An 18,537-nucleotide genomic window follows, 5' to 3' on the forward strand; every position below is an offset into this window, starting at 1 on the left:
AAAATTAGCCAAAAAAAGTCAGAAATTACCAATCAAAACCACAAACTACTCGCGAGTCGTGACACTGGATAAGTTTGAATGATGCAATGATGCTAATGCCTATAAAATGCCGTAACCATGGTTACAGCTGCTTCATTTTTTTTCTCAGAATAAACATTAAAAATAGGTATTAACCTGAATAAATTATTTAAAATAAGTAATATTATAATAAGTATTATTCTTAAAAGTAAACATATGTAATAAAATAAATAATAGTTATTAATGCAATTATTAAAACAAATTCTAAAGAGTCTCAAAAAGTAGTCCTGATCATTTGATTTTAATGGTAATTTTCGATCATTCATTCTTCTACTTTAAAGTGAATTGGTCAAGGCTTTATCAAACAAAAGGTGGAGAAGATTATATTTTTTTGACAATGGACTGTAAATAGCAATTTAATGTGACACATACAGGAATGGGTGAAAATATATAGCAAATATAAAGCATGTAGGCTATTCAAGCATGTTTTACATAGAGCTGGAATGTCTGGGTCACTTTAAGGAAGCGGCAGTCAGAGGAAACCCAATGGCAATATGCTTGTTCGACATCTTGCGACGCTGCGAGAACCGACAGCCGGATGACGTCAACGTACCGCGAGACCGAGTCGAGAAATCACACGTAGAAGTCTAATTTCGAATCGCTCTCGCGGTACTTCGACGTCATCCGGCTGTCGGTTCTTGCAGTGCCGCTTGACTCTTTTACAGCCCACACCATAGACATTATATACGTAGACACCTCATGACGTGCTGGAACGCATCAAACGTCGGCGCCATATTGGATGGGTCTTCTCACTGTACGCTAGCACCAGAGTCAATCGGAGTTAACGGAAAGAAAGCAACTATGGCCGTATTTTGTGCAGCGTACGCCGGCGCAGTATTGATTCCAGATCACATGGGATTACATTTCACAAGGAAGATTGAACAATTGGTTTGGTTATTTTACGTTATTATTTAATATTGTGTCAATGTTCAGCAGGAACTGGTACTCTCTCTCATGATCTCTCGCTGTTTTTTCTTCACATTTGAAGGTTTCCAAGTGATACAGGCATGAGAAGGCAATGGGAAGTTGCTATAAAACGGGAGGGTTTTGTTGTGACTGAGTGGTCAAAGCGCTGTAGCAAAGAGTATAGAAGAACAAGAGGGGAAATTCTGATTCGTTTTTGGCAACAGCCACTAGATGGCGCTTCAGTAGCGCGGCCGCCATTTTGGAATGAAAATTCTCACGTCGTGACGTCATTACTTGTCGTGGCGGCCATGTTGATCATAGATATGTATATAAAGGCTAGATGGCTCGTCCGCGCTGCTGGCCAATTGAGTGCAACGTCCGCATTTTGGCGGCCATCTTACGACAGGGCGCTCGCTCACTCGTAGCATTGTGTTTTTATGATGCAGGTACTTTTAAATGACCATAACTTGCTTAACTTTTTACCGATTTTCAAACGGTTTGGTTTGTTATAAACGTCAAAGATGTACCTATGACACTGCATACCTATACTAAAAATAAAAAATAAATTCAAGAAACATGTTAAAGCATCCAGAATTATAGCCACGTTAATAACGTTTGTAAAAACCCAAACCGTTTGAAAATCGGTAGAAAATTGAGCAAGTTATGGTCATTTAAAAGTACCTGCACCATTAAACTCAATACTACGAGTGAGCGAGCGCCCTGTCCTAAGATGGCCGCCAGGTGATGCCGTTAGGGACTCCGCCTTGAGCCATCTAGCCTTTATATACATATCTATGCTCTCACCCCTCTAATTTTCAGAATTTTTTTCTACCCTGTAAGAAATCATTTAAGCACTACAGTGATTAAACATGTTTTCCCATTACTTTTCTGTTTTATCAAGTTAACAAATTGATTAAATTTATGTTAAAATTTAAATAGAAATTTTGCAAACCACATGTGTTAAACATTTTAAGGCAGGTCAAATTAGTTTGGTTGTTGGGGATGCAGTAATTTATTTAAAACACCACCTTTTTGGGATTACAGTTTGGCTTTCCCCAAAGAGGAAAATTAAAAAGACAACACTACATTGCAAAAACCCTAACTGTAAAAACCTACAGATGAACACCTCCTAGAAATCTGTTATTGTTTTTTATTTTAGCTGGGTATGAAGAGGAATTCCCCTCTTACCGAACCATCTACAGTATAAAGTTATCTATCAGACTGGATATATTCATACGTATTTCCTTTTATACCTTAAATACCCATACAAATCAGCTGCCATTGGAAGTTAAACATACAAACTACTAAGCAGAATAATAAAAAAAATCAATAAATATGCATCATGTTTCATGATTTGAAAACTAAAATAAAGCTAAAATAAAGTTCGGTCAGCTGCAGAGATTTGAATGTTGTTCATTTAGGCCTCTTTAACTTCATGAGGCGCTGCAAGAACCGACAGGTAGATTGTCGGACTAGCGCACATGGATTTAGCAGTTATGGAGGCCCCCCTTCAAGCTTGAGGCCCTAGGCATTTGCCTACTCTGCCTATAGGTAGCGCTGGCCCTGATCATAACTAAATCTCTGCCGCTTATAACAACTCAAACCGTGTGAAAATCCGGTAAAAATTAGGGGAGTTATGATTATTCCTCATTAGAAATGAATGCAAGGGAGCGCACTGGACACCCATCCAACATGGCCGCCGCGCGATACGTCAGCTCCAATAGGCAGCTCAGTCTACGAGGTGTCTACGTATATAATGTCTATAAAAACGGTTTCCCAGCATCAAATTGCCTGGTTGTTGTGTTTGGTTGCACTAATATAATATACTAATATACGTGTATATGTATCTGGCCACTTTATATTTGGCCATCTGCTAACTTATTCTATCCACTCCACTATAGTACACTAAAATGCACATTTTAGTCATGTCCCCAGGATCACTCAGTCTTTTACACAACACATTCCAAACTCTGAAAATCTAGGAATATTGCACAAGACATTTTTAAGAGAAGGTTACATCATTTGGATCTTCTAAAGGTCATGTGAAGATCAAAAGTTACTTTTCTCATTTTCTTTTCTACATATTTTATGATATTGATGCTATGACTGTGAATGTTAATCTTAACAGTCAGTCATGTTACTTAAATTATGTCTTTGATGTTATCGGATTATTTTAAAATAAAACATTTTGGTAATTCACTAGAATTTGCTCAGTGTCTTCATGCTATTAGCACATATTTAATGCAGCTATATTATATGTATTTGCTAAATCTTTGCAAAAAACTGTCCTGTTACTTTTAGTCCTGTTAACAAAATGCCTCCATCCTCTATTAAAAAACTATGTAAAAATAAACTAGTTACCTGAGATTGACCAATACTCATTTTGAAAAGTAAATAATGTGTGTTATTAGATTTAGTGTTAAAAAGATTTTTAAAAAATCATTTCAATTTTGAGGAGTTACAACATGCAAATGGCACAGATTCATAGGAGTGCCCCAGTCACTTTCTTTCAATTGGACATATATTCAGTCATATCTAAATCTGGCAACATGTTTTCAATGTCATTAGGATAAAAAAACATTATTGATAATAATAATTATTACAACATCCAGTATTACTCTAAATCCGATTAATAAAAATAGCTGACAGTTCATGAAACTTTACATGTTTACTCAGATTGTCTTGTCCATGTTTCTGAAAAATGAAGGATTTAAAGACTGAAACTAGTCTCCCTCTATAGCTTAAAATTGTCATTTTGAATGTTATGTAATGTTAGTAAGCTGAAGACAGAGCTTAGTCTCATCTTCTTCAGCTGTTTATGGGGAACAATCCTGAAGAAATTTTTTCACTTTCCTAAAGATGCTCATCATCACACCCATGACCACAGCAAAAGACGAGTGGTGCTTCTCTTATGTTTACAAAAGATTGTGTTGTAAGAAGGCATTTGTGTAAAGAAATACAGTACTAATCTATTGGTCTTAACACTATTTATTACACACAAAAAGAACTATTTACAAAATACTGTTTTGTACATAACACACATTTTTTGCACACAATCATATTTTCTTTTGCACCTAACAATATTTTTTGTAATGCACAAAGTAATTTTAAATGTAAATTCAGATCCTCCATCTTGGGTTCAGTCTGGGGAGTCCAGTGCTGTTCTTTTCCAGGAGATCGAGGTGTTTGCCTGAATGCTGTAAAAAAAAACAATAAACACTGTTACTGTCACTGTAATACCAGTGAAGAGTTATATCACCATCATATTTACATCTGAAACTTTCATGACAAACTTAAATATAATGTTGATAGTGAGATGTGCAAGTGTTTTAAGAACTAGAGGTACATACTTCAGTACTGAAAGTCCTCTTCATTGACATGGGTGGACGAGGTTGCAAAGGTCTGGAGGGCGGGAACCTTCCCAGAAGTGGAAGAGACACTGCAAACCAATCAGATTCAAGACATAAAAACTTGCACACAATGCATTGAGGTTATCTGATATCTAACCAATTGAAGTTTATAAAACTCACCTTTAGAGGCACCTATAAGTGAAGATCCAGCAGGGGGCACACGGGTAAGAAAAGGTTCAAATTGAATCTTTTCCCCTCTGGTGACCCTCGTGTGTGATGTCAACTGCAAAAACATAACAGTTACTATATTTACAATTTATCCTAAAGCTGCAAAGTAACTATGTTGGTTAAAAATGAAACCATAATCTGGCTATAAAGGGTTATTTTTTATTTCACAGTGGAAGAAAAAACAAAATTTCATTAATTAACTTTAACAATGCCTGTGAAATTGTATAAAACATACAAAGATTGATCCACGTGCACAACTCAATGGATTGAATCAGACAGAAAGTTGAATAACATTAATAAAACTTTTTATACCTTTTGCTCAGGCTTTCTTGTTATATTTTTGGGTGGTGGAAAGCAATCCAAGAGTGGAAGAGACACTGCAAACCAATCAGATTCAAGACATAAGGACATGAAAACTTCCACACAATGCAGGTAATGTGATATTTAACAAATTTAAGTTTATAAAACTCACCTTTAGAGGCACCGGTAAGTGAAGATCCAGCAGGGGGCACACGGGTAAGAATAGGTACATATTCAATCTTTTCCCCTCTGATGACCCTCGTGTGTGATGTCAACTGCAAACACAATAGTCATTAATTACAATTTCCCTTAAAGCTGAAAATAATGTTAAAAAGTTGGTTAAAAATAAACAAAAATTAGGCTTTAAAATATTTTTTGATAACTATGCCAATTTCTTTATTTCACAGTGGAAGAAGAAAAACTAAATGTACTTAATTAACTTCAATAGTGCCTGTGAAATCCTATATAAAACATTCAAAGATTAATCCACACGCACAACTCCATGGACTGAATCAGACAGAAAGTTGAATAACATTAATAAATCCTTTTATACCTTTTTCTCAGGCTTTCTTCTTATATTGTGGGATGGTGGGAAGCAATCCAAGAGTGGAAGAGACACTGAAAACCAAACAGATTCAAGACAATGTAATGAATTAGCAGCACGTGCACCTCTAAATTCTAAAGCGGCCATGAAAACTTACAATTTGCATTGAGTTACTATGATATCTAACAAAGTGTGGATTAAAACTGCAGCTAAGAGATATGAAATACTGTATGTCTCGTATGAGGAGCTCACTCACCCTTGGAGACATCCAGACCGGTTACTGAAGGCCCGGTAGGAGGCGCACGCATGCCCATACGGTCAAATTGAGCCTTTGGGACACTGCGCCCTCTGTTGGCCGTCGTGAGAGATGGCAACTGCAAAAGCACAATCGACAATGTCACTGTACACGATTTCACTTAAAAAAAAAAAAAAAATATCTATATATATATATATATATATATATATATATATATATATATATATATATATATATATATATATATATATATATATATATATATATATTTACAGTGTCTCTGTAATAAATGTCAGAGTACGAAAGTTTTTAATTGTTACCTTTACATGAAAAAGCTTTAAACCGTATTTAAACAATTTTTACAGTAATTGTGATACCTAAAACGTCTTTTTTTTTTAAGTCAAATTAAAATACCCACACCCACCTTTTGTTCGGGCTCCACATTTAGGACAGGAGGACCCATCAATTTGCCATCTTTCTCAGCTAAATCACAAAAAGTCAGTATTAAATGTAATGTTTGATTACAAAGCAACTCATGCACACACAAAATTAATAAACTATTTACCTGGATCTCCGAGAATGGGGAAAATCCTCACCCCATGACAAATGAGCGGCGGACCATCCGAAAATGGTCTAGCAGACTTCCGAAAGTAATTCATTTTTGAGACAAAAATCAGCCAAAAAAGTCAGAAATTACCAATCAAAACCACAAACTACTCGCGACACTGTGTGTATAAGTTTGAATGATGCCACGCAATTACATAGGTTAATTCTTAAAAAATGCCGTAACCATGGTTACAACTGCTTTATTTTTTCTCAAAATTAACATTAAAATAATTACCTGAACAAACTATTAAAAATTATTAAGTATCATTATTAAAAGTTAACGTAATTAATAATAATTAATAATGTGATTAATTAAAATAATTGTAATTCTAAAGTAGCCCAAAAATTAAAGGATTTTTTTATGTCTCATCACTTTAGTTTAATCCAACTCAATCTTTACTCTCACTTCTTTGCAAATGTAGTAGTAATACTTTTTTTTAGTACAAATATATATATATATATATATATATATATATATATATATATATATATATATATATATATATATATATATATATATATATATATATATATTCTGATTCACAATTTTTTTAATGGTATGAAAGACATCTTCAAATGATCTAAAATATTTCTAAATTTCTAAATAAACAGTAGGCTAATTATTTATATAGAAGTTATTCATTAACTATTAATTTCCCCCTTTTCCAGAAATTAGGGTTCACGGTTCGCCATGACAGTGACGTCACTCGTGAGGGAATGAATGAAGCGTCATCCTTCAGCAGCAGCTCCTGCAGCGCGAGGCCTCACTGCTGCACGCGCCACACATCTTTGTAAATTATTACAGAAACCACTCACCATATCCCTTAAATCAAACCCGTATAAAATAAGACGATGTGGAGCACCGGAGCGGTGAGTTTCGTACTAATATCGTGCTTTGTCTGCACATCTTTTTGCGCGGACGGGCTGGTGAATGAAGAGGTGAAGCGCGCGGTGGATCTGAGCACTCATCTCGCGAAGATCTCCGCCGAGATTCAGCTCGCGAATCACGGACATGCGAGTGTGAACAGCTTCACGTTCGGGCTGGAGCCCGAGCTCGCGCCGCATCTCGCCTTTATCGGTGTTTCTGTGAGTAAATGCTTGCCTTTATAGTAAAACCATAGTGTAAATTTACATGCTAAGAGCAAGAAGTGAGTGATGGTTGGTGGATATAATATTATAACTTGAAACTCAAATTCTTTCTACGTAACTATGTTATAATTGTATTAATGTCTGACAGTATTGTAATGTATTGGATATTGATTAATATATGTTAATTCACATTTAAAGGTAGACAAAAGGCAGAGCAACTTTTGCATGAACTGTAGTCAAATTATTCTGAGGGATTTGTGCATTTGAACACATTTATGGCAACGCTTATCTTAAACGTCGTGGAAATGGTGTAAATTTTGGTCAAACAGATACATCCAGTGAATTATTAAGTAATGCACTGGTTGTTTTTTAAGTGTTTTGTGTAGTTGTTAGCATTAGCAGTGGGTGTGCGGCGCACTTCCGGTTTGCTCTGTCAGTGCCAGCGCGACACGTCAGCGCTGGATGCTCGATTCACTTCCGTGTTATATTACTACTGTAACTGTATACAGTGATGATAAATCAAGATTAATTTATTACATTTTATAGTAAAGCCATTTTCTTACACGTGCCTTCATGTGTACGTAGGCCGAGGTTTCAGTAATAGGCTAACGTTACATGAAAGGTTTGCAGTTAATGCACCTGTTTAGTTATAAACGGATAGCATGTTTAAGGCTTACGTAAACTGTTATTGTTATTATTTGGGACTTTTTAGAAGTTACATAAGGTTGTAACATTCATTTTACCTTTACCAGGTAAAAGGAGAGGAAGATGAGGATGAAGCGCTCGAGCTGAAAGAAACCACCATACACGGACACAGTGGTAAATGCTGCAAAATATTTAGGTCTGTTTCATGCATCTTCTATTTGCATTTTGCATTTGCATCATGCATTGATCAGTCACATGTTACTGCTGTATAATAAACGCTCTGAACATTATAATGTGATTGTGGAATCTATGCATCATTTTATTTGATAACTATATAGATATATGTTTGGAATTTTTTACATACTTCTTCATGCAATCTAATAGGACTGGGCGGTATGCTGTTGTATGCATGCATATGTAATGATGGTATATCATAACCTTAAAAAAGCCAGGTTTTTGTTCATACCGCCTAACACCACAATCTGTGTTAGCTGAGAGCTGCAAGTTTAACAAGAAACTGCTCAAATAATCAGGATTAGGTCAGGTTTCCTGAAAAGAAAGTGCTGTTTTTGTACCTTTATATATTCTTCGAGATGTGATTTTAAAAGCCAACCTCCTTTTCTTCTTTGCAGTGGTAAATTCTTAGAGGCGCGGTTGCCGTCTCCTTTGGCGGCGGGAGGCAAGCTGCGGGTGAAGGTCGAGACCGTGTTCAGTCACGTGCTGAAACCTTTTCCCACCCATATAACTCAGGCTGAGCGCCAGCTGGTGGTCTTTGAGGGAAACCACTACCTGTACTCACCCTATCCCACTCGCTCTCAGACCACCCGTGTCCGCTTGGCCTCCAAAACGGTTGAAAGCTACACTAAGCTAGGCAACCCCACCAAAAATGATGAAGTTATTGAATACGGACCATTCAAAGATGTTGCACCTTTCAGCCAGGTAACTTACAGTGATAATTGACTGTCTTTGTTATGATAGTGTTGTCATCATAAAATACAACATAAGCAGAAGCAAGGTCTGGTTTAAGTTTTCTATATTAGTCTTTTACTTCTAATTTGCTGAAATGTCTTTCTGGTCTTTGTAGGATGTAATGAAGATCCACTATGAGAACAACACACCCTTCCTCACCATTAGCAGTATCACCCGCACCATCGAGGTCTCTCACTGGGGAAACATTGCCGTGGAGGAAACCGTCGACCTAAGACACACTGGTGCTTACCTGAAGGGTCCCTTCTCCCGTTACGACTACCAAAGGCAGTCCGATAGCGGCATTTCCTCAGTCAAATCTTTTAAGGTGTCTTAACTCTCTTACTTACCCATATTTGACCCCTGTGACCTCCCACCACAGTTGCAAAAATGTTTTCTGGTTTTGTCCTCTCGCAGACCATCCTCCCAGCTTCTGCCCAGGATGTCTACTACCGTGATGAGATCGGGAACATCTCCACTTCCCACCTGCAAGTTCTTGAGGATTCGGTGGAGGTTGAAATTCGGCCCCGTTTCCCTCTGTTTGGTGGCTGGAAAACGCATTACATGATTGGTTACAATCTTCCTAGCTACGAGTACCTGTATAACCTTGGTATGTACATGAAAACATCCAGATGGATAACACCATAGCACTATTTAAAGCCATTATTATATCACGCATCCTTCTCTTTCTTAGGTGACCAGTATGCTTTGAAGATGCGTCTGGTTGATCACGTCTACGATGATCAAGTTATTGACCACCTAACTGTGAAGCTCATCCTTCCAGAAGGAGCCAGGTGAGTAACCACCACAATTGATCAAAACCTGTACAGTACAGTGCACTTTAAATGCACAATGAGTATGTTCAGAGACTTATCGCATCATTATTCTCCCTAGACACATCAATATGGACACTCCCTATTCAATAAGCCGTAGTCCAGATGAGCTCCATTACACTTACCTGGACACCTTTGGCAGACCTGTGCTGGTGGCCACCAAAAACAATCTTGTGGAGCAGCACATTCAGGATGTTGTGGTAAGCTCGGCATTGCAACACGGGACTAAATTGATCCCATAAAGGCCCCACAGATAAATAGTTCTGTATATGTCATGTGCTTTACTGTGGTCATATAATTAGAATATCCTCAAAAAGTTGATTTATTTCACTAATTCCATTCAAAAAGAGAAACTTGTATATTATGTTCATTCATTAAACACAGAATGATATATTTCAAATGTTTATTTCTTTTAATTTTGATGATTATAACTGACAACTAAGGAAAATCCCAAATTCAGTATCTCAGAAAATTAGAATATTACTTAAGATCAATACAAAGAAAGGATTTTTAGAAATCTTTGCCAACTGAAAAGTATGAACTTGAAAAGTATGAGCATTTACAGCACTCAATACTTAGTTGGGGCTCCTTTTGCCTGAATTACTCCAGCAATGTGACGTGGCATGGAGTCGATCAGTCTGTGGCACTGCTCAGGTGTTATGAGAGCCCAGGTTGCTCTGATAGTGGCCTTCAGCTCTTCTGCATTGTTGTGTCTGGCATATCACATCTTCCTCTTCACAATACCCCATAGATTTTCTATGGGATTAAGGTCAGGTGAGTTTGCTGGCCAATTAAGGACATGGATACCATGGTCCTTAAACCAGGTACTGGTAGCTTTGGCACTGTGTGCAGGTGCAAAGTCCTGTTGGAAAATGAAACCTCCATCTCCATAAAGTTGGTAAGCGGCAGGAAGCATTAAGTGCTCTAAAACTTCCTGAGATACGGCTGCGTTGACCTTGGACCTCAGAAAACACAGTGGACCAACACCAGCAGATGACATGGCACCCCAAACCATCACTGACTGGGAAAACTTTACACTGGACCTCAAGGAACTCTTCCTTCAGACTCTGGGACCCTGATTTCCAAAGAAAATGCAAAATTTACTTTTATCAGAGAACATAACTTTGGACCCCGCAGCAGTCCAGAAGCGAGATGCTTCTGACGCTGTCTATTGTTCAAGAGTGGCTTGACACAAGGAATGCAACAGCAGGTCTTGCATACGTCTGTGCGTAGTGGTTCTTGAAGCACTGACTCCAGCTGCGGTCCACTCTTTGTGAATCTCCCCCACATTTTTGAATGGGATTTGTTTCATAATCCTCTCCAGGTTGCGGTTATCTCTATTGCTTGTTCACTTTTTTCTACCACATCTTTTCCTTCCCTTTGCCTCTGTATTAATGTGCTTGGACACAGAGCTCTGTGAACAGCCAGCCTCTTTTGCAGTTACCTTTTGTGTCTTATCCTCCTAGTGCAAGGTGATGACATTCTAATTATATGACCAGCACTTGTATTAAGAAGAAATATTTTAACTGAACAATTGATTGATGTTACGGCATTTTATAGTATATTGGCCCTCACAAAGAAAAAAAATCTGATAAAGGTGTTCAGCCATTTAGGAGATACTTATGCTTTGTCTTTAACATTTGTTTATGATTTGCAGGTTCATTACAACTTCAATAAGATCCTTATGCTGCAAGAGCCATTATTGGTAGTGGGGGCTTTCTACATCTTGTTCTTCACTGTCATCATCTATGTGCGCCTCGACTTCTCCATCACCAAGGTATGTCTGGAGATATGTGTTGCACATGGTGTTGTTGAAATGAGTATCTTAAAGTTTTTGCAATTCCCTGATTGCTTGTTGAATCTGTATTTATTTCCAAATCTTTTGGTTTGTTTGCTTTACTAGGATCCAGCAGCAGAGGTTCGCATGAAAGTGGCTTCTATCACCGAGCAGGTCTTAACTTTAGTGAACAAGCGTTTGGGTCTGTACCGCCATATGGACGAAGTTGTCAATCGTTACAAGCAATCCCGCGATACTGGTGCTCTGAACAGTGGCCGGAAGACCCTAGAGGCGGATCACCGCACCCTCACCAATGACATCACAGCGTTGCAGGCCAAACTTAAAGCAGAGGGCTCTGATCTGGCTGAAAAGGTAGCGTGCGTCATTTAGAATTTCTTAAATTGAATACGCTCCATTATGGACATTTTACATTTCATCCATTTGTTGGTTTGCAGGTGGGAGAGATACAGAAACTAGACGGCCAGCTGAAGGAACTGGTGTGCCGTTCCTGCCAAGAGGCCGAGCGGCTGGTGGCCGGCAAGGTGAAGAAAGATGCCTACATCGACTCGGATAAAACCTTGTCAAGCAAGAGGCACGATCTGGTCAGCCGCATCGACAGCCTGCTGGACGCCTTGTAAATCAGACGTAAGAGGTCTAGTCTTCAACCAGGCCACAAAACACCCTACTAAACAATCGCCCGCACTCAGAGAAGACCAGACTGACGTACATACAAACAATAGCATTCTGTAAATATCATATTTGGTGCCTTTATGGGACACAAAGTGAAAGATGATTTTTGCAGGATGTGCATGTTGTTGCTGATTGTGTGTGAGGGTTTTATGTGTGTACTCTGATCTATAATTTTGTTTTCATGTTGCTGAATGTCATATGCAGTCTTCTAGTCCAGCAAAGCAGTTCAGATTCTCGTTCGTTCGTTTGTAGATCTGGAATCTGATTTCAACTGAAGTCCGTTTTTGCACTTATGTTTCCAAAATAAACTGATATTCCCATCAATTATTGATTCTGAAATGGTCACCAGTAATGCAGATTTTCTATTGGGTTTTTATTTCTCACATTTTTGTATTTTGATTTTTTTTGTAAATGCTTCAGTTCAATGGTGAATGACAGAATGAGATTAATTTTTGTATGCTGAGGGTAAAATGGCATTTTCAATCCATTAATAAACAAGGTGTGTGAAACCAGACATGTGGTCTTGTTTTCTTTGTGGTGCGGCAAAGTCCTACCACATACATGATGATGGATTAAATCATATGTACAATATCTAATAGACAGTTTCATCGGACGCACGCGCGTTTACGGCTCTGGCTCGAAATTAACTTCCGGTCTGTGCTTTTTTATTGGTCTGGAAAATAAAAAATCTTTCGTTTTCCAAAAAAGACGAGGGGAGACGACGGCGAGCATGGATCACCGCTGTGTGAATTTGGCAAGTAGGTAAGAATTTAAGGATCTGGTAACACAGTAAGATTAGTTCAGTGCAGTGGTTGATGGGCTTTAGCTATGATTTGAACTAAGGTAATTTACTGGTGGTTTATTCTAGAAATAATAGGGACTCTCTTGTTACTGATCTTATGCATAAATCTACCAGAATTTAGGCTAAAGAAAAGTCTGTGAAAAAGTTTGATATTTAATGTGTTCTGAGTTTGTCAACTCACAGAAAACGTGACACTAACCACCCAACCAAATTTTAATGCTGAAAAAAGTCTCTGCTCGTAAATGGCGGGAGCGTGTCCGTTGTCGGCGCTGAAACCAGGTCCATTGGCGGAAAATACCGCTACTACCTGAATGGATGCTTTTTAGAGAACATTAACATTACAGGAAAACAGGCATCAAAGACATAACCTCCAAAAAATTGAAAACAAAACAGAAGACATTCAATATTCAGACTCAGTATTTTACAATAGATGTACCTTTAAATTTTTTTTTTTTACAAATTTGGAAGACTTAAAAGAGTAGCCTAATTTCTCTTAAGAAAACCAAGGAGAAGATTTTAACATTATGAATTAAAAAAATGCCATAAAAGATGAAGAAGTTGACCAAATTGTAAATATTTTTATTATCACTCTCAAAATAACAACAAATAATTTATTTCACATTCCATGTAACGGAACTAATTTTAGTTGATGAGACAGAAAAACATTTCCAAAATGCCTGTACTTTGGCAATTGAAAAACAGATGACATAAAGACTCCTCACTAAAATATCATTATTTCCCAATGCCCATAAACTTAAAGAGCAACATATTAGTTGGATATATATGTTTAGGTTAATATCTTCAGATTATTTTTTATTACTTTATTTGAAATACAAAATTTATAGGGCAGCAGCCATGCTTTACTCTAATTAACATCCAATGGATTTCCAATAAAATTTTTCTCTTATGGAATAACCATCTTTCTTTCATGAAAAACTTGTCTAATATCTTTATTAGTGTATTTTTAATCAAAAATATTTTTACCATTTATAAGGAAATTACTATCTTTATTATCGACTTTATAAGAAGTCATATGGCTACTCATTAAGTTAATAAGCCCAGAAAGGATGGCTTTGATTACTGCAGAAAATTCTTAAAATTTTATATAGGAAAATTAAACCTCGACAAAAAGCGATTATAGGAGTAGGCCTATATTTTTAATGATGGATCAAATAAATCGCTCAAGTACATAAAACCATAATCTATCAATTTCTCCATACTTTTACCTTTAATTGTAGCCTAATTAATTCGTTATTCCAAATTTTCATTCTGTGAGGAAGCCGAGAGTGCTTGCTCATAAAATGTAGATTATTTAAGGGGTAATTTTAAAGGCAAAAAAATTACAAGTCAAAAGAAAATCAAGGCTACACCCACAACCTTAAAAACCTGAATGGATGCTCGATATGTGCGCGGTGGCTCAAGTGCGTCACTGAGCCTGAGCCACCGTTTTAACCTTGAACACAGAAATGTGGAAAAACTGTTTAACAATCTAACTGCAATTCTGTGCTACAATAGTTTACAGTCTTTTTTGCGCTTTTTGCCAATACATTTCTAATTCTGTGTTTAGAAACAATTTTCAAGATTGACTTAGTGACTTGAGTTTGGTCCACAAAAGCCGTTTGTTTACAACCGTCTATAAGGTGATAAACTAAGAAAAACGTTGCTGTTTTGGCATAAACATGGCTTATATTGCAAATGCCATGTGCAATATGAAGTTACTTTTTCTGTGAAATCAGGTTAAAGTCTCATAATCTGATATCCCTGCTGAAAAAAACAATAAAACCATTACTGTCACGGTGATCCGTGTCATGTTTTGTTTGTCTCTCCGATTACGTCACCTGGACATTCACGGACTGATTCATCACACCTGTTCCCTGTTAAAGGGCGATTTATAGTCGTGCGTAGGTCCTACGGCGTAGCTACGGCGTAGGCTATCCGTAGCCTGTGCGTAGCTCTGCGTAGCCTGACGCGCACCTCACAAATTTTCTAACAGCGCGTCGGCTCTACGCGGACCGTAAGCGCTGTGATTGGTCCACCAGAACCCCTCCCGTCAGGTAAAAAAAACTGCGTCATAGGTATTTCCGTTTGAGACGGTGAAAACAAAGATGAGCCAAGTTGAGGAGTGATTTAACTCAAACTGAAACATAAGTCGCTGTTTATTTAAAGCCAATTTATACTTCTGCGTCAGGGTTACGCCGTAGGGTACGCCAGACGCTACGCACGTAGGCAACGCCGTCATGAGCATTTATACTTCTGCGTTTTTGTTGCTCTGCAGTTACACCGCCGAAATGCGTAGGAGGAAACACAATGCATTCACGCCGACCAATCACAGATCTTGCGGTCCGCGTCGTTTCGACGTGTAGTTACATTTTTGAGGAGGTGCACGTCAGGTACTGCGAAGGCTACGGCGACAGGGTTCGCGTCTATGCGTATGTTACGGCGTACCTATAACGCGCACCTAACGCAAAAGTATAAATTGGCCTTTACTTCCATCATTGCTGGTCTTCTCAAATTATACACAACAAGTTGCTATTTCTTCTTCGTTTGTGGGTTTACTTGCTTAGCTTCTTCTTCTGTGACGACTTCTGCTGCTACTGTGGTTACAAGCGTGATTACTGCCAACCAGCGGTTTCGCGTGTGTTTGCACGTCGACGCGGACGGCGACGCACAAGTATAAATGAAAACCGACGCGGAACCTACGCCGTCGCTGCTACGCCGTAGGACCTACGCACGACTATAAATCGCCCTTGAAGGCGATTTATACTGCTGTCTGTTTCTTACCTGTCGCCGGATCATTGTCATTGTCATTACTACCCTGTCTGTTCCCCGTGTCACATTTTGGATGTTCCTGTGTTGCTGTTTTACTCCTCGTGTTTTGTTTCTGTTCATTTTATATTAAAGGTTATTCATTTCATGGTGAACCCTGCACTTGCGTTCTTACTCCCGTTCCCCGTTCGTGACAGAATGATCCGGCCAGACTGGACGCAGCGGGTTCACGGAGGGCGGCTCCCCCAGGAGTTTCGTCGAGGGGGAGTAGTGACATCGGGGTTCATTCCCCATCAGCCCCGATGTCTCTTGGGGACCACCGTGAGCGATCGCTCGCTCCTGCGAGCATGCGGGAGGAGGATCGGCCCAGGCGGTCCCCCAACGGTTGAGTCGTCGTCGACGGTCCCTCGGAGAACCACCATCCTGCTCGCAGGGGGATCCGGAACGGACCACGCCCGATCATTTCCCCGGGGTGGCTACCGTGAGAGGGTCTCCGTTTCCGCGAGGGGATGGGAGATGACTTCCGGGGGCAGCTGATCGTCGGCGATTCCCAGGAGGGGGGTAATTCGTCTGCCTCGGTTCTCGGAGTGATCGCTCCGGTTCTCCTGGCGCAGTCCGGCCTACCGTTCCTGTTGGTCTCATCCCGGCGGCTGCCGGCTTCGCCAGGGTCCCCAAGCCCTCCACCCCTCCCTTGGACTCTCGCTACCAGACTTTTGTGTTTGTTTTGTTTAGGTGAGTGTCTGGTAGCCACTCTTAGAGGGAGGGGTCATGTCACGGTGATCCGTGTCATGTTTTGTTTGTCTCTCCGATTACGTCACCTGGACATTCACGGACTGATTCATCACACCTGTTCCCTGTTAAGTGTTGTGTATTTATACTGCTGTCTGTTTCTCACCTGTCGCCGGATCATTGTCATTGTCATTACTACCCTGTCTGTTCCCCGTGTCACATTTTGGATGTTCCTGTGTTGCTGTTTTTCTCCTCGTGTTTTGTTTCTGTTCATTTTATATTAAATGTTATTCATTTCATGGTGAACCCTGCACTTGCGTTCTTACTCCCGTTCCCCGTTCGTGACAATTACAGAAAATTCTATTGGTTTTATTGGGAATTTTATTGGTTCTAATGGAATATGGCCCAAAACACACTACAGTGTATTGGTTTTTGTTGGTCTCTAATGGTATGTATTGGTTCTATGTATTTGGTTCTAATGGAATATGTATTGTTTCTAATGGAATTTGGCCCAAAACACACTACAGTGTAGTGGTTTTAATGGTAAAAGCTAATGGTTCCTATTGGTATTTCAATGGAAACCATTAGAATTTTCTATAATGGTTTTATTGTTTTTTATGACAGTTTTTATAAACCAAGTCACATATGATGCAAAATATAAATGACTGATGAATGATTTTGTCACACAAATTGTGTTATTCATAAAGCATAATTTTGAATAAACCACTACCTAATTTCAATAAGGTAAAAATACATTGCATAAATATGAGCTTGCATGTTATGGCCAGGTGAGGGCACTATTTGTTAACATAAACCTCTACTTATGATTAAAAAAGTAAACTCTTAACAAAATCTAAACCAATACACCGCCTTTTGTTGTCATTTATGTTCTTTATATAAACTCAAGTTAAGAAAAAATTGACAGACTCATATCACACAAAATCACCAGTCTCTCTCCCTTATTATTAACACCACTAACACATGTTAGTGTTGTAGAAAAAGGACCACATTTCTTCTCTATGCACATTAATAGTATCCACAATACCAACCTGAGGTCATCACCTTCCTCATGAGGTCATCACTGGTCACCACAGGGTCATTTCCTATGCCAAAATAACAAGGGCCTTTCTCGTCTCCATGATAACTCAGACACATTGTATATGCTGTATAATAATCATTTTGAAAATAGGGGGAAACCAAGACAATGTCTGTTAGCACTGAAGCTTGGAGTGCCCGGACCCTTACAATGGCACACATTCTGTGTGTTTGTGGTTAGTGTATAACAGGGTGGGAAAGCCTGTAAAACCATTATTCTCACACATTCACAGTCAAAACTGCTTTTGTGAAAATGAAGGGCATATGTGAATACCAAACAGAACATACAAACAGTAGAAACGTTTCGCGTTTGTTCAATGTCAGACGTTTTTTTGAAGTGATCTCATGCTGTAGCTCATATGTTTGTAGTTACAGAACGTGATAGGATCTGTCGACACACTGTTTTGGGTCGACTAAAGTGTGTGTATTTTATTACATGGATATTACTGACAGATAATTTTACATGTACTATTTGAACAAACAAATAGGTTTGGGTTTGTATATCGTCCAGCACTATTTGTGCTACGAACATGAATGATACCTTAAAGCGCACCTATTTCATTGCTAAAAAACAACATTGTTTTGTGTATTCTTTATAATGCAATGTGTTCGCGTGGTTTGTGGTTCAAATTATTTTCCACATACTATACATTTTCTTAGCTCCAGATATCCCTGTCTTCCTGAAACGCACTGATTTGGTACAAAACTCATTGATTTGAAAAGTGCTGTGTCACTGATTGGCCAGCTAATCTGTACGTTGTCATTGGTCTGAATACCTCTGACGTCAGCAGGAAATGTGATGCTCCTTACCAGGTTTGAAAGATTCAGTCGCAATGCTAACATAAGTTAACTTACAAGCTGAGTATGAAGTGGGATG

The 18,537-nt window shown here is 38.7% G+C and overlaps 2 protein-coding genes across 2 annotated transcripts; one reads left to right on the forward strand and one right to left on the reverse strand.

Annotated features, from left to right (window-relative positions):
- Window positions 1-3,956: 3,956 nt before the first annotated feature.
- Window positions 3,957-6,464, reverse strand: LOC129428075 (uncharacterized). The gene is made up of 9 exons (XM_055184968.2): window positions 6,228-6,464; window positions 6,087-6,145; window positions 5,663-5,780; window positions 5,416-5,480; window positions 5,035-5,137; window positions 4,875-4,939; window positions 4,515-4,617; window positions 4,335-4,423; window positions 3,957-4,181 (listed from the first exon to the last, which is right to left on the reverse strand). The coding sequence occupies exons 1-9, from the start codon at window positions 6,319-6,321 to the stop codon at window positions 4,104-4,106; spliced, it is 774 nt and encodes a 257-aa protein (XP_055040943.2). The 5' UTR covers window positions 6,322-6,464; the 3' UTR covers window positions 3,957-4,103.
- A 507-nt stretch (window positions 6,465-6,971) lies between these two features.
- Window positions 6,972-12,782, forward strand: rpn1 (ribophorin I). Its single transcript, XM_073875876.1, has 10 exons — window positions 6,972-7,354; window positions 8,110-8,171; window positions 8,632-8,941; window positions 9,087-9,296; window positions 9,386-9,578; window positions 9,663-9,762; window positions 9,863-10,001; window positions 11,459-11,578; window positions 11,705-11,950; window positions 12,034-12,782. Exons 1-10 carry the CDS (start codon window positions 7,121-7,123, stop codon window positions 12,214-12,216), a joined length of 1,797 nt encoding a protein of 598 aa, XP_073731977.1. The 5' UTR covers window positions 6,972-7,120; the 3' UTR covers window positions 12,217-12,782.
- The last annotated feature ends 5,755 nt before the right edge of the window (window positions 12,783-18,537 follow it).

The sequence above is a fragment of the Misgurnus anguillicaudatus genome, chromosome 14 (assembly GCF_027580225.2).
Source record: "Misgurnus anguillicaudatus chromosome 14, ASM2758022v2, whole genome shotgun sequence".
Classification (NCBI taxonomy): domain Eukaryota; kingdom Metazoa; phylum Chordata; class Actinopteri; order Cypriniformes; family Cobitidae; genus Misgurnus; species Misgurnus anguillicaudatus.

Coding starts and splice junctions, on each gene's coding strand:
- LOC129428075 (XM_055184968.2), bottom strand. CDS start 6,321: ATGAATTACTTTCGGAAGTCTGCTAGACCATTTTCGGATGGTCCGCCG. Junction 6,146..6,227: donor CCCCATTCTCGGAGATCCAG/GTAAATAGTTTA, acceptor TTTGTGATTTAG/CTGAGAAAGATGGCAAATTG. Junction 4,618..4,874: donor CAAGAAAGCCTGAGCAAAAG/GTATAAAAAGTT, acceptor ATGTTTTTGCAG/TTGACATCACACACGAGGGT.
- rpn1 (XM_073875876.1), top strand. CDS start 7,121: ATGTGGAGCACCGGAGCGGTGAGTTTCGTACTAATATCGTGCTTTGTC. Junction 8,172..8,631: donor GAAACCACCATACACGGACA/CAGTGGTAAATG, acceptor TTTTCTTCTTTG/CAGTGGTAAATTCTTAGAGG. Junction 10,002..11,458: donor AGCACATTCAGGATGTTGTG/GTAAGCTCGGCA, acceptor TATGATTTGCAG/GTTCATTACAACTTCAATAA.